This window comes from Salvelinus namaycush, chromosome 41 (genome assembly GCF_016432855.1).
Source record: "Salvelinus namaycush isolate Seneca chromosome 41, SaNama_1.0, whole genome shotgun sequence".
NCBI lineage: Eukaryota > Metazoa > Chordata > Actinopteri > Salmoniformes > Salmonidae > Salvelinus > Salvelinus namaycush.
The window spans coordinates 12,004,187-12,031,033 of NC_052347.1; the positions used below are offsets into that span (position 1 = coordinate 12,004,187).

Genomic DNA, 26,847 nt, shown 5'->3' on the forward strand with positions numbered 1-26,847 from the left:
GTGGCATGTCATAAGCAGTGATGCTTGTTTATTTATGGGCATACACAAGTCACTTTTAAAAACAGTTTTGAAAATAGTTTTATAAAGGAAAATGAATGTTCGGATGCTATTGTAATTAGACTACAGCAAGCAATACAATTAAGTATTGATATAGAAATATGAACATTCTTATTACATTCGTTTGTATGTTGTCAGATGCAAGACACTTGAACAGGCTCCGATTGAATCCCCACCCTAATCTTACATTTTAAATACGTTTGCAGATCACGCAGTCTCATTGTTGTTTGAAATCAATTATATTTCGTTTTTCATTCAGAATTAATTGTTCAATGATGTGGATGAAATGTATTTTTAAGGATTTGATTTATTAAATCCCATTGTTGCATGTAGACCAAATCATTTTAATATTGTACAAACGTGTTACTGTGCGTGAAATTTAAAATGCATTCTGTCATTACAACATTTGGAATGTGATATATTTTAATCCCCCCCAAAAAAAAATTTTACACACACAAAAAAAATTCATGAATAAAATATTGTCTTCCTCAAATGAAGTAGATGATGACGCAATCTTTACAAGCGGGAGGGATTCTTATTTAATTGGTCTTCATCTCGTGGCTCATTCACTTCAGTCAGGGCAAGTGGAGTTCACAGGAGATTGTTGGCACCTTAATCGGGAGAAGACGGGCTCGTGGTAATGGCTGGAGCGCAATCAGTGGAATGTTATCCACGCTCCGTTCCAGCCATTATTATGGGCCGTCCTCCCCTCAGTAACCTCTACTGGGCTGGAGTTAGCCTGCCCAGGAGCAGATTAGTTCTGAAATGTACCTGGCTAAAGGGTGAGACACTTTCGTATGACTGGCTATCCCGAGTTGAACTCAAGAGTTTATCTAATTTACTTAGGTAACTCCTCAAACCTTCGTAGGATACCCCTCTGGATCATGGTTGTCTACCCCTGTTGTAGACAGTGGCATCAATGGAACATTTGACTGGTTGACTGGTATGAAATTATAATATCCTTGTCTTTTCTTCCACATACAGAAGACTTTCAGGACTACCAGGGCAATGACCAGGAAAACTAATGCAATCACCCAAAATATAATTGTGGAGCCACCTGAAGAGGAGGAAATAGAAGGAGAACGGGAGAGTTTAGACATGATTCAGACCAATTCTGTTTATAAATTGATTCAGGCTAGCTCGTGATCTAGGATTCGTGTTTCGCAATTCAGCTCTGTGGAATTGAATGCGATTCATTCATTCATCTTACTGAAAGAATATGAAGTATGTCTTATGACAACATGAATCACTACATCAGGGTCAGCTACGTTTCTACCATAACATGACCCACAGTCGGTCAGTTATAATACCTTTTATAGTTACTGTTGTTCTTCTGGTGACCGTCCCAAATATATTCGTGGCAGTGCAGATGTAGATCCCAGCTGTGGTGATTCTAACAGTCCTCTGGCGCCCCTCAGTGGACAACTTCACACTGCGTGCAGCGGTGTCGTTCCACTTCATCTCAGGAGGAGGGTTCCCCTCAGCACTGCAGTTCAGAGACACATCACTGCCTGCACTCACCTCCACTGTGTCATTCCCTAGAAGGAACTCAGGAGCATCTAAGAAGAAAGGAGGTGCTTTTAGAGTAGACCACTCAACTATGCAACTTATGGGATGTCAGATGGGTTGCCATGCAGTTCAGTTGAGACTAAAATACAGTAACTTAAAAGGTGGTAAACAATTATGTAAAACCTGTCTCAATCACTATTAGGCCTATTCTACCTTTAAGATTGGTTAGAACAGCGTAAAGCTGATAGCATGTGTGGCTAGAATTAGTTAAACGTTTGTAAAATAGTCCAATAATAACATACTTGAAGGATAGAAACATGACTTACACAAGACGTTGATGACAAGCTTGTGAGTGGCTTTTCCATGTGTGTTGTTTGTAACCAGGGTGTACTCCCCTCTGTTTTCCCTAGTGAGACTTTGAGGGATATCCACTTCCTGTTGGGCTTTCAACCAGATGATTTTAGAAGAAGGGTTGCCATCAACTGTACAGGTGACTGAGAGGTTGTGATTTTCATTCTCTTTAACTTCATATTGATCAATACAGTTAAACTTGGGGGCATCTGAAAAGAGTAGAGAGAGAAATATTCAGCATAGATTTCATCCATTTGAAAACAGATAGAGAAGCATCTTACAGGAAACAATCGGACAGATCTCATCTTGCAATACAATACTAGATCTCACACACTTACATTCCACTGTGATATGAACAGTATAGCTGGTGCTGCCTATGTCATTGGTGATCGTGATGACATACTGGCCAAAGTCCGTCCTGCCCAGGGGTGCAGAGGCATTGACCTGTCTGCCCTCCTGGTACCACACAACGTTAGGGGGAGGATTCCCATTGAATGTACAAGGGATCCTGTCCAGGGGGGAATTCTCCTTCACGGCACTGTACTGGCTTGGACATTCAATCACTGGCTTGTCTGCAAATAGAGAGAAGGAGCATCAACTCAAAATGAGTAAATTGGAAGCTATACCTGTCATGTGGTTCTGTTTTTGATTTATGATAATGAAAAAGATCTAGATTAATAGCCAACTCACAGTGCACAGTAATGTTGAGAGGTTCTGATGTCACTGTAGGATGGGGTTGTGGTCCCTCTGGTCCAAGGCCCAGTTCTGCTCTACAGCTATACTGAGCTTCATCATCATCTCTACTGGGGCTGATCATCAGAGTAGCTGACACATCCACTGGTGTCTTACTGACGTTACTGTAAGTTACATTATCTAAGAGTTCATTCCCTTTGTACCACTTCACAACCAGGTTCTGTTGAGGAGCGATGTTCTGGATGTCACACTGCAGCTGGTACTCTGTCCCCTCCACCATGGGACCAGAGTGGCTCAGAACAGAGATGGAGACGCTGTCTGGAGTCTCTGTAGAGGAGGTCAACAATATAAAAAAACCTCAATACTGATATACAGTTAAATAGAAACATACCTTTCTGATTCACAAGGAGCAAAATACTCACTGTAGAGAATGACTGGAAGTACTTTTGAGGATTGTTTGCCATCATTGAGAGTGATGTAGCATTTAGGTTCTATTGTCCAATCAGTAAGGTTATCCACAGTCCAGGTGACAACGTTGACATCTTGTTCAAAACTTGTACCTCCGAATGTGGCCTCCCAGCCCATCCCCTCATGGTCTGTGGATGATGTGCTGCAGTTGACTGAGACTGAGTCTCCATATCTCACCACCACTCTGGGAGGGTTGAGCTCAAGAGGAAAGGTAACTACTGTAAAAACATACAAGAATGAAGACATCAATGTGAAATCCACATCAAATATAAACTGTTCTGCCTTGTGAGATAAGTGAGGGTTAATTAAATAGTGTGAGCACAGAGATGAGCTGGAAAAGACCTTTTGGCTTGACTGTTGCTGGGAGGGTGGTCATAGTTCCTGGAGTTGAGGGTGCTGTGGAGAACATGGTTGGGTGTTGTTGTGGAGGTACATCTACTAGGACATGTATCTGCTTGGTGATGGAGCCCAGTCTATTTGTGACTGTGCAGTTGTAAGTTGCATTAGCTGTTACTCTGGAGATATAGAGAGTACGCAGGTGCCCCACAGTGGTCTCATTGGCATTTCCCTCTGCAGTGTTGTTGGTCCACCTCAGCTCAGGAGGAGGGTTCCCCTCAGCACTGCAGTCCAGAGACACATCACTGTCTGCACGCACCACCACTGTGTCATTCCCTAGAAGGAACTCAGGAGCATCTGAGGAGAAAAGGAGGTGCTTTTAGAGTAGACCACTCAAAACTATGCAACTTATGGGATGTCAGATGGGTTGCCATGCAGTTCAGTTGAGACTAAAATGCAGTAACTTAAAAGGTGGTAAACAATTATGTAAAACCTGTCTCAATCACTATTAGGCATATTCTACCTTTAAGATTGGTTAGAACAGTGTAAAGCTGATAGCATGTGTGGCTAGAATTAGTTAAACGTTTGTAAAATAGTCCAATAATAACATACTTGAAGGATAGAAACATGACTTACACAAGACGTTGATAACAAGCTTGTGAGTGGCTTTTCCATGTGTGTTGTTTGTAACCAGGGTGTACTCCCCTCTGTTTTCCCTAGTGAGACTTTGAGGGATATCCACTTCCTGTTGGGCTTTCAACCAGGTGATTTTAGAAGAAGGGTTGCCATCAACTGTACAGGTGACTGAGAGGTTGTGATTTTCATTCTCTTTAACTTCATATTGATCAATACAGTTAAACTTGGGGGCATCTGAAAAGAGTAGGGAGAGAAATATTCAGCATAGATTTCATCCATTTGAAAACAGATAGAGAAGCATCTTACAGGAAACAATCGGACAGATCTCATCTCGCAATACAATACTAGATCTCACACACTTACATTCCACTGTGATATGAACAGTAGAGCTGGTGCTGCCTATGTCATTGGTGATCGTGATGACATACTGGCCAAAGTCCGTCCTGGCCAGGGGTGCAGAGGCATTGACCTGTCTGCCCTCCTGGTACCACACAACGTTAGGGGGAGGATTCCCATTGAATGTACAAGGGATCCTGTCCAGGGGGGAATTCTCCACGGCACTGTACTGGCTTGGGCATTCAATCACTGGCTTGTCTGCAAATAGAGAGAAGGAGCATCAACTCAAAATGAGTAAATTGGAAGCTATACCTGTCATGTGGTTCTGTTTTTGATTTATGATAATGAAAAAGATCTAGATTAATAGCCAACTCACAGTGCACAGTAATGTTGAGAGGTTCTGATGTCACTGTAGGATGGGGTTGTGGTCCCTCTGGTCCCAGGTCCAGTTCTGCTCTACATCTATACTGAGCTCCATCATCATCTCTACTGGGGATGATCATCAGAGTAGGTGACACATCCACTGGTGTCTTACTGACGTCGCTGTAAGTTACATTATCTAAGAGTTCATTCCCTTTGTACCACTTCACAACCAGGTTCTGTAGAGGAGCGATGTTCTGGATGTCACACTGCAGCTGGTACTCTGTCCCCTCCACCATGGGACCAGAGTGGCTCAGAACAGAGATGGAGACGCTGTCTGGAGTCTCTGTGGAGGAGGTCAACAATGTAAAAAACCCTCAATGCTGATATACAGTTAAATAGAAACATACCTTTCTGATTCACAAGGAGGAAAATACTCACTGTAGAGAATGACTGGAAGTACTTTTGAGGGTTGATCGCTCAATGATGTGATGTAGCATTTAGGTTCTATTGTCCAATCAGTAAGGTTATCCACAGTCCAGGTGACAACGTTGACATGTTGTTTTAAACCTGTACCTCCGAATGTGGCCTCCCAGCCCATCCCCTCATGGTCTGTGGATGATGTGCTGCAGTTGACTGAGACTGAGTCTCCATATCTCACCACCACTCTGGGAGGGTTGAGCTCAAGAGGAAAGGTATTTACTGTAAAAACATACAAGAATGAAGACATCAATGTGAAATCCACATAAATAAAAATTGTTCTGCCTTGTGAGGGTTAATTAAATAGTGTGAGCACAGAGATGAGCTGGAAAATAGCTTTTGACTTGGCTGTTGCTGTAAGGGTGGTCATAGTTCCTGGAGTTGAGGGTGCTGTGGGGAAAATATTACGTTATGTTGTTGATGATCTCATCCCTTCTAAAACGTGTTGAAAGGGGAATCACCTTGCCCAAAATATTCAGACGTTATTTCCTATTGTGCAAGCACAGTCCCCAAATCCAGAACAAATTCAAGAAAGTGTACAGTATTATATAGAGCCATTATGGCATGGAACTCCATTCCATCTCATATTACTGAAATAAACAGCAAACCTGGTTTCAAAAAACAGATAGAGCACACCTCACTGCACAATGCCTCCCCCCTATTTGACCTAGATAGTTTGTGTGTATATGTATTGATATGTAGGCTGTGTGTGCCCTTTTTTCAATTTATGTCTAAAATGACATACCCAAATCGAACTGCCTGTAGCTCAGGCCCTGAAGCAAGGATATGCATATTATTGGTACCATTTCAAAGGAAACACTTTGAAGTATGTGTTATTGTGAAAGGAATGTAGGAGAATATAACACAATAGATCTGGTAAAAGCTTATACAATGAAAAAAACAACTGTTCTTTTGTATTTTTTGTACCATTATCTTTGAAATGCAAGAGAAAGGCCATAATGTATTATTCCAGCCCAGGTGCAATTTAGATTTTGGCCACTAGATGGCAGCAGTGATGTGCAAAGTTTTAGACTGAACCAATGAACCATTGCATTTCTGTTCAAAATGTTGTCTCAAGACTGCCCAAATGTGCCTAATTTGTTTATTAATATGTTCAAAATTGTGCACTCTCCTCAAACAATAGCATGGTATTCTTTCACTGTAATAGCTACTGTAAATTGGACAGTGCAGTTAGATTAACAAGAATTTAAGCTTTCTGCCAATATCAGATATGTCTATGTCCTGGGAAATTTTCCTACAACCTGATGCTAATCGCATTAGCCTACATTAGCTCAACCGGGACACCAATCCCAAAGAAGTTTTAAAAGTATGTAGTTCTGTCCTTGAGCTGTTCTTGTCTATTAATGTTCTGTATTATGTCATGTTTCATGTATTGTGGGGACCCCAGGAAGAGAGCTTTTACAAAAGCAGCAGCTAAATGGGAATCCTAATAAAATACCCACAATACACAGTATATCATGGAACAACAATTGCTTAAAAGGGCACTGAAAAGCACATAGTCCATCCCTATGTGTTCCAAAATGAAAGTCAAAGGATTCTTATTTTTGACAATGGTGGATCTGTCAAATATGGAGCATCCATAGGTTAGCACATACTAGACAAACTACCATACTAACAACAATGCACCACACCCACCATCAGTGGTTTTCAGAAGTCATTTACGTTGCTCTCAATGTTACACCGCATGGACATTCACACCCGCCACACCCATTCAGACAATGTCATATCACTCAATAACATCAACAGTGTCTGTGTTGTACCTGAGTGAGTGTACGTGTATTTCTTGTGATTTTATGTTATTATACAATTGTATCCTTTAATTAGGGTCATGAGTTGTTCCTATCCATGTGACCTGACCAGGAAAAACTCAGGGCCCTGTCTACTGATGACTGTTACCTTATTGCATTATTGCTACATATCAATATTCCTTTTTTTATTGCTCATTAAATACTTTAATTCCTTGACTTTAATTGCTCTCAAATATTAGTCTTCAAATTGACCATTGTGGGATTAAAACTAATTTCCTTTATCAACAACCAACTTCCGTTCAAGTTCGGTTATTGGGATGTGAGCACATGTTTAAGTACCACCCTTGGGAGACAGAAAACGGTTACTCTATCACCAGAGTAATAACTACGGTCAACATAAACATAATCCACACAGCGATCACAACAATAGATATTAATAGATAAGTATGGAACAAATTAACCACTCACCTCCATGTAACAGCATGAGCATGAGGAGGCCCAACATTCTCTGGAGTGAGATCATGGTAGTTCTCTGCTGAGCAAGGTGAGGGTGATGCTGAGCAAGGTGAGGGTGATGCTGAGCAAGGTGAGGGTGATGCTGAGCAAGGTGAGGGTGATGGGGGATGTTGTAAGAGAGGATGCCCTGACTGATGGTCCACCCGTTGGTCCAGGCTCGGTCCTAACACTGTGCTAATGCCAGTAAGTGTATCTCAGGCAGAGAGCTTACTGTGTGAAGAAAGTGTTTCAAAGAGGAAATTCAAACCCTGCCCTGATCTTGTGCAAAGAGGAAACTGCTAAACGGAAACATGACATCAAACCAGTGGTTGAAAAAGTACCCAACTGTCATACTTGAGTAAAAGTAAAGGTACCCTTATAGAAAATGACTCAAGTGAAAGTCACCCAGTAAAATCCTACTTGAGTATAAGTAATAAAGTATTTGGTTTGAAATAAACTTAAGTATCAAAAGTAAATGGAATTGCTCAAATATATTTAAGTATCAAAAGGAAAAGTATAAATCATTTCAAATTCCTTATATTAAGCAAACCAGAAGGCACAATTTTCTTGTTTTTTTTAATTTACGGATAGCCAGGGGCACACTCCAACACTCAGACATAATTTACAAACAAAGAATGTGTTTAGTGAGTCTGCCAGTGTCACGATCGTCTTGATAAGAGAGATTGGACCAAGGCGCAGCGTGTGAGAAATACATCTTCCTTTTAATATTGATGACGAAACACGAAAAGAAACACTCTTACAAAAAAACTAACAAAACAAACAAACGACCGTGAAGCTATGAACGTAGTGCACACACAGGCTACAGACGTATAACATAGACAATTACCCACAAATGCATGATGCCTATGGCTGCCTAAAATATGGCTCCCAATCAGAGACAAATGAAAGACATCTGTCTCTGATTGAGAGCCACTCAGGCAACCATAGACATACCTAGAAACATACACTCAACCATAGACACAGCTAGACTTCTATACTAAACATAAACCCAACTACTCTAATAAACCCCCTAAACCTTACAACCACCCTAGACACTACAAAAACACATACATTCCCCATGTCACACCCTGACCTAACTAAAATAATTAAGAAAACAAAGAATACTAAGGCCAGGGCGTGACAGCCAGATCAGATGCAGTAGTGATGACCAGGGATTTTCTTTTTATGTGTGTGAATTAGACCATTTTCCTGTCCTGCTAAGCATTCAAAATGTAACGAGTACTTTTGGGTGTCAGTACATTATTTTCTTCAAGAAAGTAATAAAGTAAAAGTCATCAAAAATATAAATAGTAAAGTACAGATACCCCATAAATCGACTTCCGTCGTACTTTAAAGTATTTTTACTTAAGTACTTTACACCACTGCATCAAACCACAACGTCAGTTCTCATAAGCAAAAGAAACGGACTCCTACCTCACCTCGTGGTGTGTGTATGCGAGTGTATGTGTGTGAGAGGATAGATAGATAGATAGATAGATAGATAGATAGATAGATAGATAGATAGATAGATAGATAGATAGATAGATAGATAGATGTTTGTTTTGTTTTTTGTTTTGCAATTTTTGATTAAATAAATACATTGCAGTTAGAAAACAATTCCACATGTTGTGTTGGCATATCAGTCTAACGCTGTCTTATTAACATACCTGTTTAACATATAAGGACTTCATTAACATCCTTCCTTATCCATGACGGAACCATAATATTACTGATAGGTGAAAATTATCTGTTAATTGAATGATTAGAATATTCCGCCCTGAAACATATAATTGTATGGAATTGATTAGAATGTATGGAATTGATTAGAATGTATAAAATCATAATCAGTAAATGTGTAGTCCTAGTCAGAATTAGGGTAAAGACAATATGTCTTTATGGTATTTTAAACACAGACTGTCTGAGCTTGGTGCCGACCTGACTAGAGCTTTGGGAGAGACCGGGGACTACGTGTCAAGGACAAGGTCACCTATCTCTGTCGGCTGGGTAGTGAGACAGTGTGTCCGTCTGTTTGTGTGTATGTGTGTGCGTCTGTTTGTGTGTATGTGTGTGCGTCTGTTTGTGTGTATGTGTGTGTGTATGGTTGTGTGAATGTGTGGGCGTGAGAAGTCAGTATAAAATGAATTGTTTTGTATTCTTGACTTTAGAACGTTCTCTGAATAAACTATACTAACCTTTTGTATAAGCTGAGTCTTTGACTAATTATTATTATACCCATTGTCTTACAAACCTCGGGAATTGGTCAGAGCTATTGATTGATTGTTATTATCATTGGGATTGGAAATTCTCTTATCAATTACCCTGATGCCTGATTGACATGTGTGTATAACCAACGAGGCTGCTGAGGTGAGGACGGCTCATAATAATGGCTGGAACAGAGTGAATGGAATGGCATCAAACACATGGAAACCATGTTTGATGTATTTGAAACTATTCCACTCCAGCCATTACCACGAACCCGTCCTCCCCAATTACGGTGCCACCAATGGGGAGCGGGTTAGGTGGGTTTGATCATCATGGTGACCGTCTTGAGGGAGTAGGAGCCGCCGTGGAACTCTGCCCAGTAAACCCCGTCCTGGTAGCGGCTGCGGTAGTGACCCCCTCGATACCACACGCCGTTTAAGTTGGAGTGGGCACACATGTGGTACCACCAGCCCCCCTTCTGGAAGTGGGCACAGTTCCCTAATGAGGAAATGGAGAGAGAAACCAACTCATCAAGCCAAACCTGGGTGTTCAAACAGGCAGCCATGAAAAGAGGCAGAAATGAAAAGAGAGGGTAGTAGAGAGAGAGAGGATTCACCTGAATAAGCATCCTTATCCTTGTCCAGAGTTGTAAAGGCTTTGTTATTGTGCCAGGACATTGAGTCTCCGGCGTTGCCTTGGTATTCCCCCAGCCTCAGACGGTACCAGTCGCTCTCAGGCTCTAGGCGGAAGCTGTCGTACTCTGCAAACACCTGCCGGCCCTGCCAGTCCTCCATGGCCACCCGAAGCTTGTAGTGGGCCTGCTTGGTCAGCCAGTAGAGGTGCTCCAGACCCAGCCAGTACTCTCCATCCAGGTTCCCAAAGCCTTGCTGGGGTGGAGTGGTACAACAGATAGTTTAGGGTTAGGTTCACTGTAGCAATAGTTTTCATGACTTCTGTGGTGTTAAACCGTCCTCAACTGAAGGATACTCTTGAGTCTCTGAGCTGTAATACCAGCTGTTTTTCTGGTTTTAGAGTCCACTGTGATGGTTGTCAATTACAGTAACTATACAGCTCATGTTTCATGACATATAATCAGCTGAAATGAAAGGCAAATGGAGGAGGGGAAATGATTATGGGACTGCAGTGCACACACTCACTGTGTGGGTTTTGTATTGCAGTGTTTTGGAGCAATGGTAATAGCACACTATCTGATGTCATAACAAACTCTTGAGCGCTTCACTTTTAGTGGCTCACTGCACACTGGAGGTGAGAGCACCTTGTACTGCTCCCAGGTCCTGAAGAAGTTGACTGATCCGTCCTGTCTCCTCTGGATGACGGTCCAGCCTCCCTGGGCCTTGGTCTGTTCACACCAGGCCTGCAGAAGCCGGTTGGCGCTCTGTGGACGCAGCAGGTAGATCCCATTGGTGGTCTCGCCCGAGTCCAGCACATGCTGGCAGTCCCTCCAGGGTCCTGAGGGACAGAGATGGTGTAGGTATGTGGTTCACAAAGGCAGTTAGGATTTCGGAACATACCTGGGTTCAAATAGTCATAATTGTGCTCGATTGAGCCTGCCTGGTGCAATGGAACTAATGGAAGTCCAGAACGTCCAAACTCCGTCCACCTGCCACTGGGCAGGCTCAACCAACTGCTGGAAATGAGGGTGTGAGACACGTTATGGAGAGAGGGGTCTGGAATTCTGTTTGTTTTAGAGCCAACAGGGTCACATATACATGTTTTCTCGCTTTGCTTCAGCTTATCTCTTTACTGCCGAAGACATTCTTTCACCACACATGTTGAATGTCTTATGTCACACTGGGAAAGATAAGCATACACCGCATGAACGGACACGAAAGGCTAAGCATCACCTCTCTCTCACACAGTCCAGACCAAGGGATACTCATACTGTAACCGTACACTCATTCTATAGACAAGTATCTCCTTGTCACTCATCACACACACATAAGCTCTGAGTCATGCTCCCTTTATTCTACAGTGTAACTGGTGTGAAGTCCCCATGCTGCTGCTGCTCAGCTCCACTGTGGGAGGAGCCTGTCCATACAAGGTGGTGTCACACATCTGAATGCTCTGCCTTGTAATCTCACACATTCCAGTTGTGCACACAACGTGCATTGTATGGGGGTATCACCTTGTAATTCAAGGTTACATAGCAATGTCCTAAAGAGGGGCTGTGATTAGGGTGTGTGTTTCTTAGGGTGGGTTGGTATGTGTGTGTGTGTGTGTGTGTGTGTAAGAGACTGTTTGTTGTGTGTACTGCTGGTAAATTTGATTTTTTTTTAGATTCAAATATATTTTTATTTGGAATTCATCCTAATCGCTCGTTCTAAAGTGGTACCATAAAAATCTGACTATTGGTGCCAAATTCTGGACTAGCTACTTTTGATGGTTTATTTCCTAAAAAGAGGATTATATTTTGCCCCATTTGATTGTTATTTATAACAAATATTATTGATGAATTTGCAAATGTTATATCAAAGTCAAACCTTGTGTGTGTGTGTGTACATGCGTGTGTGTGTTACTCATTAATTAACAAAGCCCCTTCTCTACTCTGATAAGAACAGCTGGCAGTTATTAGACATTGTTTAGGCATTCCCGGAGAGATAACAAAGTCCTATCGGCGGGTCAGTGACTCCCCGAGCTTCTGCAGTGTCTTCTGGAGTGTAAATAACACTGACAAAATACTGACACTGTTTCAAGACACAAACGCAAGGTCTGAACAGCAAACAATGAAGCATTTGAAGGGCCGAAAGAAAACAGCTTGTTTGTTCTGATTGTTGTCAGAGGTGACAGTGAAAAACAATATCGAAAAACAATATCGAAACAAAGCAGGAACCAATGAGATGTGCAATGTATTGACTGAAATAGAAACAAGGTGTTATAATGTGTGATAACGCTGCCGGGGGAATGTAGATACATAGTGTTACTCTTTCATACTGTCTTACAAAGACAGACGTTCATTCCTACACAGACAGTGTTGGTTAAGCTGAAAGCGCCGTTGGCAGCTGTAAGCTCTGAGGGTGCCGTGATTTACCTGGGGTCTTAGTGACAGGGAAGCTTATGAAGGGGGCGTCAGTAGGGCTGTCGGCCATGGTGGTGGGGAGCACCTTTGTCCCCTGCAGGGGTTCTCTCTCCTCCTGTGGCTGTAGTGGAGGGGCGTCCTGGTCTCTCTGAACATCATTAGCCATCTCCTTGGACTGTGAGCTGTCATTCAGACGCCCACTGGACTGGATACTCACGGGTTCAGAGGTCATCTGTCCAATACAACACAAATATATAAAGACTTTTGTACAGAGCATTGTGGGTACTGTAGTATGTTATGGTACCACTTTAGCTTCATGGGTCAGGGTCAGTGCTTGAGAAAGGCCCATGATAACAATGCCAGTGGTTTGACAGATACAGAGCTCCCCCTACCTGTGGAGGTGGGGTAGTGTTCTTGGTGGCCTGGCACAGCTTCTCCAGCCGGGCGATGAGCTGACTCTGGTTGCTCATCATGGAGGTGAGGGCTCCATACTTCTTCTCCAGCTCCCTGTAACTAGTGGAGATCTGCAGCATCTGGGATGTTGTTCCACCATTACCGAGCAACAGACAACGGGCCAATCAGGGATGTTATCAAGGTGCTACATGCCTGTCATCGATAGGTAAAGGATACTAAGACAGTAGAGAGATAGTAGAAGCATGTATACAGTTATATGATTCTAACTTCCCTCCTTATGAACACAGCTGTTCCCACAATGCTGTCTGTCTGATTACCTGTGCGGTGGCGTTGAGCAGTAGGTTCTCGACCCGCCTCTGTTCGACCACCTGGTCCTTCTTGTACATGACCTCGTGCAGCAGCTGGGCGTAGAGCTGGGCGATGCGGGAGTTCATGCTGCCGCTCTCTTTCCGTAGCGCCCGTACCTCCGTAACCAGGGCCCCCTCCTGCTCCAGCTGGCCCCTTAGCTTCTCCAGCTGTTCCTGCTGACGGCTCAACTCCCCCCGCAGAGCCGTTACCTCTGAGTGGTTGGCGGCGCCGGTGGTGGACTCGGTGCTCACGCACAGCGCCCCCTTCAGTTTCTGCTGGGGAACGATGAAGGTGTAGGAGCAGCGGCCTGCTTTTAGCTCTGAGGAGCGGGACGGGCGCTTCTGGGACTCTTCCTTCCGCCCCCCCACCTCAGGCATGACTAGGAGGAGCCCCAGCAACAGAAACAGGCCAATAGTCAGCTGCTTCTCCATCTACCTGTTCACCTGCTCTTCTGTCCATGGAATTAAGCAGTGATAGAGATTCATTAGCAGATTCCCCCAATAAAACATGATACTCTATATCTAGAACATGTAGAGATGTATTCATTCAGTAGAAATAGCTTTTCCCCATTTCAAACAACTATAATTGTACACCAACAAGTACATCACAGTCAGACAGTGGCCACGCTGATGCAAAATTCCATACAGGCATTTTCAGTGGGAAGCAGAGCATGTAAAAATGCTACTGCAATATCTAAGATGCAGCTCAGACTGTCTCTCAAGCCTTGAAAGCCCACCAGATGTTCCCCTGGAAGGTGAAAGTACACTTAACCCTGTCTGGAGTTTATTAGCAAGTCAACACTGGGGTGACAATGGTCAACAAAACCCAGTCAGAGTCAACTCACACTTCCATCCCATTGGTCAACACAATCCTTTCAGGTTCAACTCTGGCTACCACCATTGTCAACACCATAAACACTATTATCACCTCAACATTGACACAACACACTATATTTGCAGGGGTCACTACTCCTCAACCTCAGTGAAACACATTATTGGTACCAACAAGTTTCTGTAAGTAAACTGGAATACCAAAGAAAAAGAATACATCACATGATTGCCAAATGGTAGTGTCAGAAGCCCTGTACCATATCGCCAAACATTAACCATTGATCATCTATCATTATAATAGCAGCACTATTCTTATTACATCTGAAAGGGGATCCTATGACTTACCTCAGTCCTGTTCAGAGGTATAGAGTCAGTTGACAAACTGTCAGCTGTGTTCCTGTGTGTATCCCAGAATCCTGAGCTCCAATGGGTACAGAATGGACTTCTTTAAAGCATCCTCATCTAGAATCCAGATGTCAGGACTAACGGACCTTTCCTTAGCATTGCCTCAGAATGGTCTACTGCCTCAGAATTGCCTCCCAATGAGAAAGTCCACCGCTGTGGCTGTAGCATGCAGCCCGGCGACCCGTTTTCCTAGTGTGTCTGAGCCTCACAGAGACAGGCAGAACAGAGAGACTGAGCTACAGTAAGAAAGACTCAAGGGAGAAAGAGAACTACACACAACACTGACACACAACGTTTTGTCAGCAGCAAGACCTCCCCCTCACTTCCCTGTCACAGGCCCTCTAAACAAAGAGAGACATAATTACAAACTACCCTAATGACACCCCCTCTCTCTCTCCTCCCATCCTCTCAGCTCAGCTGCCTCTGGCCCTCAGTGCAGGAGGCAGGAGGCCTCTCTCTGTCTCTGCCCGTTGCCTCCCTTCAGCCTGCTGTTCTCTCACAGAGGCCTACTCCCAGGCGGTCCATCTGTTTACTGTAGTTCAGCTCGAAAAGGTAGCCTATGAGTAATCAATATCATCTATTAAACAATGTCAAACATAAAAACAACATATTTAGGGTTATAATATGGATAAGATGCAGATGAAGGTCCACCGTATGATGAGGAATAATTCTGTCAGTCATCATGGATAGTCTCTTTCAACTGCTGTGTGCTAGTAGATACGGTAAAGACGGCATTTCATCTAAAAGGACCCATGAACATGTGAAGTTTACAGGAGCATGTCAAATGTGGTGTCAAATGAAAGTTAAGAGTCTATGGTTTTACAAATTAAGGCATATATACATTTTCCAACCATTTTCATCCTAAAGATGTGGAATAAGCAAAGGTTTTGATTTCTGGTCAAACAGATAGAAAATGTGTCTTAGAAAACATCTACCAGGAAAAGTATTAAAGGGTATTAGAAATACATTAAAAAACAATAATGTAAAGATCTCTGCCAACTAATATCAACACTTCTATTTCGTTTTTTAGATTACATTGCCTCCTGCCTTGTAATTCCGTTACCAAAAACCTCTAATTTCTCTCACTCATGAGGGAGAATAATGAAAGGTCACAGAAGTAACAAGTAAAGGTATAGCTACCAATTAGTTAGTGTTTTTACTGAGATCAAGTTTGTTTATGAATTATTAAGTGATTAAAACTATACCAGGCGGTGTCAGGGGAAGGCCCAAGAAATTGTCAAAATCTTCAGCCACCCAAGCCACAGACTGTTCTCTCTGCTACTGCACGGCAAAAGGTACCGATGCATCAAGTCTGGAACCACCAGGAGCCTGAACAGCTTCTACCCCCAACCCATAAGACTTCTAAACAAGACTGCTAAATAGCTAATCAAATGGCTACCAGGACTACCTGCATTGACCCTTTTTGCACCAACTCTCTTGCACTGACTCTATGCACACACACTAGACTCTATCCACACACTCACATATTTACACTGACACCCCAACACACACATATATACACACACAAACACACTACATACGTCCACACACACATAACATGTACACACATGTATACTGACATCACACACATGCATACTGATGCCACACACACACACTTTCACACTCACCACATACAATGCTGCTACTGTTTTATCTATCCTGTTGCCTAGTCACTTTACCCCTACCAATATGTACAGTACATACCTACCTCAATTACCTCATACCCCTGCACATCTACTCAGTACTGGTACTCCCTGTCTATAGCCCTGTTATTTTCTACACCCTATATGTACAGTATATATATATATATATATATATATATATATATATATATATATATATATATATATATATATATATATATATATAGCCATGTTACTTTTACTCATGATTTTTTTTCTATATTCACAGAGTATTTTTATTCCTTGTGTCACTATTTCTATTTTCATCTTTAACACTGCATTGTTGCAAAACAACCCGTAACTAAACAATTCGCAGTTAGTTTACACCTATTGTTTCCGAAGCATGTGACAAATAAAATCTGATTTAATTTCTGAAATTTGTCATGTAATTACTGAAAAATCTGTAACGGAATTACTGCAATTCAATTGGCGACAACGGGTAATCATAGTTGTCACAAACCACAGTTGGGACCAACCAAATGTGGTCTTGTTTGGGCCAGAGCTCATTACAGTAATAGCCAGTGTGTAGAATACCCAAATCTGGAAAATAAGGAAATGTAATATTTCTACCTTTATGGTGATATATCCTCTATTCATTTACATACATCACCATGAAGATGATGATATTCATATCCATAAAGAGAGTAGTGGGATGAGCAGTAGCCTCACTAGACGGCATCCTAACTGTAACTTTTGCTTTCTTTATCCGACCTTCAGCGACAGTAGTCAATCCAATATTCTCATCAACTTCTTTCCCATTGTTGCCGGCGTCATCGGATTCAAACTCGACATCTTCATCCATCATCCTCAATCTTGGATAGGCATACCCATTAGTATCCATATCACTATCGGACGCACTATTGGATGGCATCGCCGAAGCCACACTCTACCTCCTGCCCCAGGAAACATACGTGACTTGGTAAAGAAGACGTGCTGTTTGTTTTCCTGACTTCCCATTCTTTCTGCAGACATCTTTGAATCTTCATTCGGAGCAGATATTTAGTTTTTGGAAAACTTGGTCGCATAAGAAAACTGAGGGAGATTTTACCATCATTCTGTTACCAAACTTTGCATTTGCACAGTTCTTCCAGTAAATGTGTTTTTTGAGAAATGTTCTGTTTAAATTGTTCAAAGTTGTCAGAGTTATATGGTTTGCTAAACTTGTAATCAGTGTTTTCTGTTTGGCATACATTTTCAAGTGAAAAATCTGAGTCAGCCCCTTCCTGCACGTCTCCAAATCAATCATCAAGTTTGCAAACTACACAACAGTGGTAGGCCTGATTACCAACAACGACGAGACAGCCTACATGCAGGAGGTTAGGGCCCTGGCGGAGTGGTGCCAGGAAAATGACCTCTCCCACAACGTCAACAAAATGAAGGAGCTGATCGTGGACTTCAGGAGACAGCAGAGGGAATACGCCCCCATCCACATCGACGGGGACGCAGTGGAGAAGGTGAAAAGCTTCAAGTTCCTCGGTGTACACATCACTGACAATATGAAATGGTCCACCCACACAGACAGTGTGGTGAAGAAGGTGCAACAGCACATCTTCAACCTCAGGAGGATGAATACATGTGTCTTGGGCCCTAAGACCCTCACAAACTTTTACAGATGCACCATTGAGAACATCCTGTTCTCAAGAGAGACTTGAAGAGACTTGCTTTGGCCAAGAAACACGAGCAATGGGCATTAGACCGGTGGAAATCTGTCCTTTGGTCTGATGAGTCCAAATTGGAAATTTTTGGTTTCAACCACAATGTCTTTGTGAGACGCAGAGTAGTTGAACGAATGATCTCCGCATGTGTGGTTCCCAAGAATGGAGGAGGAGGTGTGATGATGTGGGGGTGCTTTGCTTATTTCTAATTCAAGTCACACTTAACCAGCATGGCTACCACAGCATTCTGCAGCAGCGATACGCCATCTCATCTGGTTTGCGCTCATTTGTTTTTCAATAGGACAATGACCCAAAACACACCTCCAGGCTGTATAAGGGCTATTTGACCAAGGAGAGTGATAGAGTGCTGCATCTCATGACCTGGCCTCCACAATCACCCGGCCTCAACCCAATTGAGATGGTTTGGAATGAGTTAGACTGCAGAGTGAGGGAAAAGCAGCCAACAAGTGCTCAGCATATGTGGGAACTCCTTCAAGGCTGTTGGAAAAGCATTCCTTATGCAGCTGGTTGAGAGAATGCCAAGAGTGTGCAATGCTGCCATCAAGGCAAAGGGTGGCTACTTGGAAGAATCTAAAATCTAAAATATATTTTGATTTGTTTAACCTTTTTTTGGTTAGTACATGATTCCATATATGTTATTTCATAGTTTTGATGTCTTCACTATTATTCTACAATGTAGAAAAATGTAAAAATAAAGAAAACCCCTTGAATGAGTACTTTTGTCAAAACTTTTGACTGGTAATATACAGTTGAAGTCGGAAGTTTACATACACCTTAGCCAAATACAGTCGTGGCCAAAAGTTTTTAGAATTACACAAATATTAATTTCCACAAAGTTTGCTGCTTCAGTGTCTTTAGATATTTTTGTCAGATGTTACTATGGAATACTGAAGTATAATTACAAGCATTTCATAAGTGTCAAAGGCTTTTATTGACAATTACATGAAGTTGATGCAAAGAGTCAATATTTGAGGTGTTGACCCTTCTTTTTCAAGACCTCTGCACTCCGCCCTGGCATGCTGTCAATTAACTTCTGGGCCACATCCTGACTGATGGCAGCCCATTCTTGCATAATCAATGCTTGGAGTTTGTCAGAATTTGTGGGTTTTTGTTTGTCCACCCGCCTCTTGAGGATTGACCACAAGTTCTCAATGGGATTAAGGTCTGGGGAGTTTCCTGGCCATGGACCCAAAATATCGATGTTTTGTTCCCCAAGCCACTTAGTTATCACTTTTGCCTTATGGCAAGGTTCTCCATCATGCTGGAAAAGGCATTGTTCGTCACCCAACTGTTCCTGGATGGTTGGGGGAAGTTGCTCTCGGAGGATGTGTTGGTACCATTCTTTATTCATGGCTGTGTTCTTAGGCAAAATTGTGAGTGAGCCCACTCCCTTGGCTGAGAAGCAACCCCACACATGAATGGTCTCAGGATGCTTTACTGTTGGCATGACACAGGACTGATGGTAGCGCTCACCTTGTCTTCTCCAGACAAGCTTTTTTCCGGATGCCCCAAACAATCGGAAAGGGGATTCATCAGAGAAAATGACTTTACCCCAGTCCTCAGCAGTCCAATCCCTGTACATTTTGCAGAATACCAGTCTGTCCCTGATGTTTTTCCTGGAGAGAAGTGGCTTCTTTGCTGCCCTTCTTGACACCAGGCCATCCTCCAAAAGTCTTCGCCACACTGTGAATGCAGATGCACTCACACCTACCTGCTGCCATTCCTGAGCAAGCTCTGTACTGGTGATGCCCCGATCCCGCAGCTGAATCAACTTTAGGAGACGGTCCTGGCGCTTGCTGGACTTTCTTGGGTGCCCTGAAGCCTTCTGACAACAATTGAACCGCTCTCCTTGAAGTTCTTGATGATCCGATAAATGGTTGATTTAGGTGCAATCTTACTGGCAGCAATATCCTTGCCTGTGAAGCCGTTTTTGTGCAAAGCAATGATGACGGCACGTGTTTCCTTGCAGGTAACCATGGTTGACAGAGGAAGAACAATGATTCCAAGCACCACCCTCCTTTTGAAGCTTCCAGTCTGTTATTTGAACTCAATCAACATGACAGAGTAATCTCCAGCCTTGTCACGTTCGTTGTAGTGAGGAGACCAAAGCGCAGCGTGATGTGAATACATATTTTAATACAAGACGACTGAACACGAAGAACACTAACAAACAATACAAAATAACAAAACAAACGTGAATGCTATAAACACGGAGTGCAGACATGCAACATCAACATAGACAATAACCCACAAACCAAACTGGAAAATGGCAACCTAAATAGGATCCCCAATCAGAGACAACGATAAACAGCTGCCTCTGATTGGGAAGCAATCTAGGCCACCATAGACCTACATATGTCTAGACACACACACCTAGACATACAAAAAAAAACTAGACAAGACAAAAACACACATACCACCCTTGTCACACCCTGACCTAACCAAAATAATACAGAAAACAAAGAATACTAAGGTCAGGGCGTGACAAGCCTTGTCCTCGTCAACACTCACACCTGTGTTAACGAGAGAATCACTGACATGATGTCAGCTGGTCCTTTTGTGGCAGGGCTGAAATGCAGTGGAAATGTTTTTGGGGGATTCAGTTCATTTGCATGGCAAAGAGGGACTTCACAATTCATTGCAATTCATCTGATCACTCTTCATAACATTCTGGAGTATATGCAAATTGCCATCATACAAACTGAGGCAGCAGACTTTGTGAAAATTAATATTTGTGTCATTCTCAAAACTTTTGGCCACGACTGTACAGTTAAACTCAGTTTTTCACAATTACTTGACATTTAATCCTAGTAAAAATTCCGTCTTAGGTCAGTTAGAATCACTACTTTATTTTAAGAATGTGAAATGTCAGAATAATAGTAGAGAGAATGATTTATTTCATATTTTATTTATTTAATAACATTCCCAGTGGGTCAGAAGTTTACATACACTCAATTAGTATTTGGTAGCATTGCCTTTAAATTGTTTAACTTGGGTCAAACGTTTCGGGTAGCCTTCCACAAGCTTCCCACAATAAATTGGGTGAATTTTGTCCCATTCCTCCTGACAGAACTGGTGTAACTGAGTCAGGTTTGTAGGCCTCCTTGCTCGCTCATGCTTTTTCAGTTCTGCCCACACATTTTCTATGGGATTGAGGTCAGGGCTTTGTGATGGCCATTCCAATACCTTGACTTTGTTGTCCTTAAGCCATTTTGCCACAACTTTGGAAGTATGCTTTTTTGCATAACTTTTTTGATTTGTGTGTACTGTTAGATATTAGTGCACTGTTGGAGCTAGGAACACAAGCATTTTGCTACACCCACAATAACATCTGCTAAATACACTACATGACCAAAAGTATGTGCTCGTTGAACAGGTCAGGCACTGACCACACCTCCCAAAGGTGTTTGATGGAGTTGAGGTCAGGGCTCTGTGCAAGCCAGTCAAGTTCTTCCACACCGATCTCTACAAACCATTTCTGTGTGGACCTCGCTTTGTGCACGGGGGCATTGTCATGCTGAAACAGGAAAGGGCCTTCCCCAAAATGTTTCCACAAAGTTGGAAGCACAGAATCATCTAGAATGTAATTTTATGCTGTAGCGTTAAGATTTCCCTTCACTGGAACTAAGGGGCCTAGCCCGAACCATGAAAAACAGCCCCGGACCATTATTCCTCCTCCACCTAACGTTACAATTGTCACTATGCATTGCGGCAGGTAGCGTTCTCCTGGCATCCGCCAAATCCAGATTCTTCCGTCAGACTGCCAGATGGTGAAGTGTGAGTTCCAGAGAACGCGATTCCACTGCTCCAGAGTCCAATGGTGGCGAGCTTTACACCACTCCAGCCGATGCTCTGCATTGCGCATGGTTATCTTAGGCTTGTGTGCAGCTGCTCGGCCATGGAAACCCATTTCATGAAGCTCCCGACGAATAGTTATTGTACAGACAATGCTTCCAAAGGCAGTTTGGAACTCCGTAGTGAGCAGTGGTGTAAAGTACGTAAGTAAAAATACTTTAAACTACTTAGGTAGTTTTTTGGGGTATCTGCACATTACTATTTATATTTTGGACAACTTTTACTTTTACTTCACTACATTCCTAAAGAAAATAATGTACTTTTGACTCCATACATTTTCCCTGACACCCAAAAGTACTCGTTACCCCTTTCCTTTCCCTTTCCATTTTGAATGCTTAGCAGGACAGGAAACTGGTCCAATTCACACACTTATCAAGAGAAAATCCCTGGTCATCCCTACTGCATCTGATCTAGCAGACTCACTAAACACAAATGGTTTATTTGTAAATTATGTCTGAGTGCTGGAGTGTGCCCGCAAAAAATATTTTTTTGGTTTTTATATTTACAAATAGCCTATCTATTAAATAGCCTATCTAAAAACAAAACAATTTTTTTTGCTTAATATAAGGAATTTGAAAGGTGATACTTAAGAATATTTAAAACCGAATAGTTTTAGACTTTTACTCAAGTAATATTTTACTGGGTGACTTTCACTTTTACTTGAGTCATTTTCTATTAACGTAACTTTACTTTTAGTGAAGTATGAAAATGTGGTACTTTTTTCGCCACTGGTAGCGAGTGTTGCGACCGAGGAGAGACGATTTTAACACGATAGGCACTTCAGCACTTGGTGGTCCCATTCTGTGAGCTTGTGTGGCCTACCACTTCGTGGCTGAGCCGTTGTGGCTCCTAGACGTTTCCACTTCACATTAACAGCACTTACAGTTGACCGGGGCAGCACTAGCAGGGCAGACATCCAGGGCAGACATCCTATGACGGTGCCACGTGTGAAAGTCACTGATATCTTCAGTAAGTCCAGTCTACTCCCAATGTTTGTCTATGGAGATTGCATGGCTGTGTGCTTGATTTTATAAAACTGGCCTTCTTTAGACTTGTTGAGTATCTGGTGCATCAGCATTTGTGGGTTCAATTACAGGCTCAAAATGGCCAGAAACAAAGAACTTTCTTCTGAAACTCGTCAGTCTATTATTTTTCTGAGAAATGAAGGCTATTCCATGCGAGAAATTGCCAAGAAACTGAAGATCTCGTACAACGCTGTGTACTACTCCCTTCACAGAACAGCGCAAACTGGCTCTAACCAGAATAGAAAGAGGAGTGGGAGGCCCCAGTCCACAACTAAGCAAGAGGACAAGTACATTAGTGTCTAGTTTGAGAAACAGACGCCTCACAAGACCTCAACTGGCAGCTTCATTAAATAGTACCCGCAAAACACCAGTCTCATCGTCAACAGTGAAGAGGCGACTCCGGGATGCTGGCCTTCTACGCAGAGTTCCTCTGTCCAGTGTCTGTGTTCTTTTGCCCATCTTAATCTTTTATTTTTATTGGCCAGTCTGAGATATGGCTTTTTCTTTGCAACTCTGCCTAGAAGGCCAGCATCCCGGAGTCGCCTCTTCACTGTTGACGTTGAGACTGGTGTTTTGCGGGTACTATTTAATGAAGCTAACACAACGTACCATTGGAACACAGGAGTGATGGTTGCTGATAATGGGCCTCTGTGGGCCTCTGTACATTAACAATGTCTATACTGTATTTCTGATCAATTTGATGTTATTGTAATGGACAAAAAAATTTGCTTTTCTTTCAAAAACAAGGACATTTCTAAGTGACCCCAAACTTTGAACAGTAGTGTATGTGTATGCGACCAATACATTTTTATTTGAGTCACCACTAGAATAGTTATTTTTAGGTTATTGAGTAGGCCTATATCTTTGTTTAATATAATTCATCAAATTATGAATCTAACAATAGAAATCCTTATTATTTTGTAAGAAATGTAAGGTCTTTTTACATGTTGCAATAACGTTGACTAAAGTAGAAGCTCATCTTGTACGTATTTTGTAGGTATTTCCACTTGGTAATGAGTAATACGTAATATCGAAATTGCTCCTAGGTAACTATAAAGTTACACATCACTTTAAATAGCTACATCCTGTGTAACAAATAGCAACGACCTTGTACTTATGCAGATATTACAAAAATATTCTCTGTGGTGTTGTCACGTTCCTGACCTGTTTTCTGTTGTTTGGTATGTGTTTAGTTGGTCAGGGCGTGAGTTGGGGTGGGTAGTCTATGTTATGTGTTTTCTATGTTGGGTTAATGGTTTGCCTGGTATGGTTCTCAATTAGAGGTCAGGTGTTTGACGTTTCCTCTGATTGAGAGCCATATTAAGGTAGGTTGTTCTCACTGTTTGTTTGTGGGTGATTGTTCCTGTGTCAGTGTATACCACATGGGACTGTTTCGTTTGTTCGTTCGTTTTAGGTAGTCTGTTCCTGTTCGTGCGTTCTTCGTCTATATGTAAGTTTGTTTGTTTCAGGTCTGTTGCCTTCGTTTATTGTTTTGTAGTTTGTTCTAGTGTTTTCGTGTTTCGTCTGTCATTTAAATAAATCGTTATGTATTCATCACCCGCTGCGCCTTGGTCCGTTCATGCACCACAAGACGAACGTTACAGAATCACCCACCAAACCCGGATCAAGCAGTGGGTCAAGGAGGAATGGACATGGGAGGAAATCCTAGACGGAGAAGGACCCTGGGCAGAGCCAGAGGAGTGTCGCCGCCCCAAAGCGGAGCTGGAGGCATCTAAAGCGGAGAGGCGGCATTATGAGGCGCTAGCAAGGCAGAGCGGCTGGAAGCCCGAGAGGCTCACCCAAAAATTTCTTGAGGGGGGGCTAAAAGGTAGTGTGGCGAAGTCAGGTAGGAGACCTGCGCCAACTTCCCGGGCTTACCGTGGAGAGCGAGAGTACGGGCAGACACCGTGTTACGCAGTAGAGCGCATGGTGTCTCCTGTACGTGTTCATAGCCCGGTGCGGGTTATTCCACCTCCCCGCACTAGCCGGGCTAGAGTGAGCATTGAGCCAAGTGCCATGAAGCCGGCTCAACATATCTGGCCTCCAGTACGTCTCCTCGGGCCGGTGTACATGGCACCAGCCTTACGCATGGTGTCCCCGGTTCGCCAACACAGCCCAGTGCGGGTTATTCCACCTCCCCGCACTGGACGGGCTACGGGGAGCATGCAACCAGGTAAGGTTGGGCAGGCTCAGTGCTCAAGGGAGCCAGTACGCCTGCACGGTCCGGTATATCCGGCGCCACCTTCCCGCCCCAGCTCAGTACCACCAGTGCCTACACCACGCACCAGGCTTCCAGTGCGTCTCCAGAGCCCTGTTCCTCCTTCACGCACTCTCCCTGTGGTGCGTGTCTCCAGCCCAGTACCACCAGTTCCGGCACCACGCATCAAGCCTCCTGTGCGTCTCCAGAGCCCTGTACGCACTGTTCCTTCTCCCCGCACTCGCCCTGAGGTGCGTGCCCTCAGCCCGGTACCTCCAGTTCCGGTACCACGCACCAGGCCTATAGTGCGCATCGAGAGTCCAGTGTGCCCTGTTCCTTCTCCCCGCACTCGCCCTGAGGTGCGTGTCTCCAGTCCGGTACCACCAGTTCCGGCACCACGCACCAGGCCTACTGTGCGCCTCAGCAGGTCAGAGTCGGCCGTCTGCCCAACGCCGCCTGTACTGCTCGTCTGCCCAGCACCGTCTGAGCTGCCTGTCTGCCCAGCGCCGTCTGAGCCATCCGTCTGCCCAGCGCCGTCTGAGCCATCCGTCTGCCCAGCGCCGTCTGAGCCATCCGTCTGCCCAGCGCCGTCTGAGCCATCCGTCTGCCCAGCGCCGTCTGAGCCATCCGTCTGCCACGAGCCTTCAGAGCCGCCCGTCTGTCCCGAGCCATTAGAGCCGTCCGTCAGTCAGGAGCCGCTAGAGCCGTCCGTCAGTCAGGAGCCGCCAGAGCCGCCAGCCAGTCAGGAGCCGCCAGAGCCGCCAGCCAGTCAGGAGCCGCCAGAGCGTCAGGAGCCGCCAGAGCCGCCAGCCAGTCAGGAGCCGCCAGCCAGTCAGGAGCCGCCAGAGCCGCCAGCCAGTCAGGAGCCGCCAGAGCCGCCAGCCAGTCAGGAGCCGCCAGAGCCGCCAGCCAGTCAGGAGCTGCCAGAGCTGCCCTACAGTCATGAGCTGCCCTACAGTCATGAGCTGCCCTACAGTCATGAGCTGCCCTCCAGTCATGAGCTGCCCTCCAGTCATGAGCTGCCCTCCAGTCATGAGCTGCCCTCCAGTTATGAGCTGCCCTCCAGTCATGAGCTGCCCTCCAGTCATGAGCTGCCCTCCAGTCATGAGCTGCCCTCCAGTCCGGAGCTGCCCTACAGTCCGGAGCTGCCACCCAGTCCGGAGCTGCCACTCAGTCCGGAGCTGCCACTCAGTCCGGAGCTGCCACTCAGTCCGGAGCTGCCACTAGTCCGGAGTTGTCCCTCTGTCCTGAGCTACCTCTTTGTCCTGAGCTACCTCTTTGTCCTGAGCTACCTCTTTGTCCTGAGCTACCTCTCTGTCCTGAGTTGTCTCCTCGATTTAGGAAGGGCGTTGGTGAAGGTTCCTGGACCATGGTCGGGGGCGAGGGTCGCCACTGAAGGGACGCTAAGGAGGGGGACAAAGACAGTGGTGGAGTGGTGTCCTCGTCCACCGCCGGAGCCGCCACCGCGGACAGATGCCCACCCAGACCCTCCCCTTGAGTTGTAGGGGTGCGCCCGGAGTTCGCACCTTGAGGGGGGGGTTCTGTCACGTTCCTGACCTGTTTTCTGTTGTTTGGTATGTGTTTAGTTGGTCAGGGCGTGAGTTGGGGTGGGTAGTCTATGTTATGTGTTTTCTATGTTGGGTTAATGGTTTGCCTGGTATGGTTCTCAATTAGAGGTCAGGTGTT

At 44.0% G+C, this 26,847-nt stretch overlaps 2 protein-coding genes across 3 annotated transcripts; both read right to left on the bottom strand.

Moving 5' to 3' along the window:
• Window positions 1-6: 6 nt before the first annotated feature.
• icam5 (intercellular adhesion molecule 5) lies at window positions 7-7,712 on the bottom strand. Of its 2 annotated transcripts, XM_038981024.1 has the most exons (12): window positions 7,464-7,712; window positions 5,188-5,448; window positions 4,763-5,092; window positions 4,414-4,644; window positions 4,051-4,284; window positions 3,421-3,771; window positions 3,033-3,296; window positions 2,608-2,937; window positions 2,256-2,489; window positions 1,893-2,126; window positions 1,368-1,616; window positions 7-1,114 (listed from the first exon to the last, which is right to left on the bottom strand). In XM_038981024.1, the coding sequence occupies exons 1-12, from the start codon at window positions 7,516-7,518 to the stop codon at window positions 912-914; spliced, it is 2,976 nt and encodes a 991-aa protein (XP_038836952.1). In that variant the 5' UTR covers window positions 7,519-7,712; the 3' UTR covers window positions 7-911. The 2 variants fall into 2 exon arrangements, with proteins under 2 accessions (XP_038836952.1, XP_038836953.1); XM_038981025.1 differs by lacking the exons at window positions 4,051-4,284; window positions 4,414-4,644.
• Window positions 7,713-9,569: 1,857 nt separating this feature from the next.
• LOC120034215 (angiopoietin-related protein 2-like) lies at window positions 9,570-14,988 on the bottom strand. Its single transcript, XM_038980686.1, has 7 exons — window positions 14,667-14,988; window positions 13,461-13,942; window positions 13,122-13,262; window positions 12,742-12,961; window positions 10,969-11,162; window positions 10,309-10,579; window positions 9,570-10,190 (listed from the first exon to the last, which is right to left on the bottom strand). Exons 2-7 carry the CDS (start codon window positions 13,920-13,922, stop codon window positions 10,006-10,008), a joined length of 1,473 nt encoding a protein of 490 aa, XP_038836614.1. The 5' UTR covers window positions 13,923-13,942; window positions 14,667-14,988; the 3' UTR covers window positions 9,570-10,005.
• Window positions 14,989-26,847: the final 11,859 nt, after the last annotated feature.

What these genes read in the sequence shown, in the direction of transcription:
- icam5 (XM_038981024.1), bottom strand. Translation starts at nt 7,518, where the DNA reads ATGATCTCACTCCAGAGAATGTTGGGCCTCCTCATGCTCATGCTGTTA. An exon ending in TCTCAACATTACTGTGCACT is followed by an intron (nt 2,490 to 2,607) that starts GTGAGTTGGCTA and finishes CTCTATTTGCAG; the next exon opens with ACAAGCCAGTGATTGAATGT. An exon ending in AACAACAGTAACTATAAAAG is followed by an intron (nt 1,115 to 1,367) that starts GTATTATAACTG and finishes CCTCCTCTTCAG; the next exon opens with GTGGCTCCACAATTATATTT.
- LOC120034215 (XM_038980686.1), bottom strand. Translation starts at nt 13,922, where the DNA reads ATGGAGAAGCAGCTGACTATTGGCCTGTTTCTGTTGCTGGGGCTCCTC. An exon ending in GGACCTGGGAGCAGTACAAG is followed by an intron (nt 10,580 to 10,968) that starts GTGCTCTCACCT and finishes ACTCCACCCCAG; the next exon opens with CAAGGCTTTGGGAACCTGGA. An exon ending in GGATAAGGATGCTTATTCAG is followed by an intron (nt 10,191 to 10,308) that starts GTGAATCCTCTC and finishes TTTCCTCATTAG; the next exon opens with GGAACTGTGCCCACTTCCAG.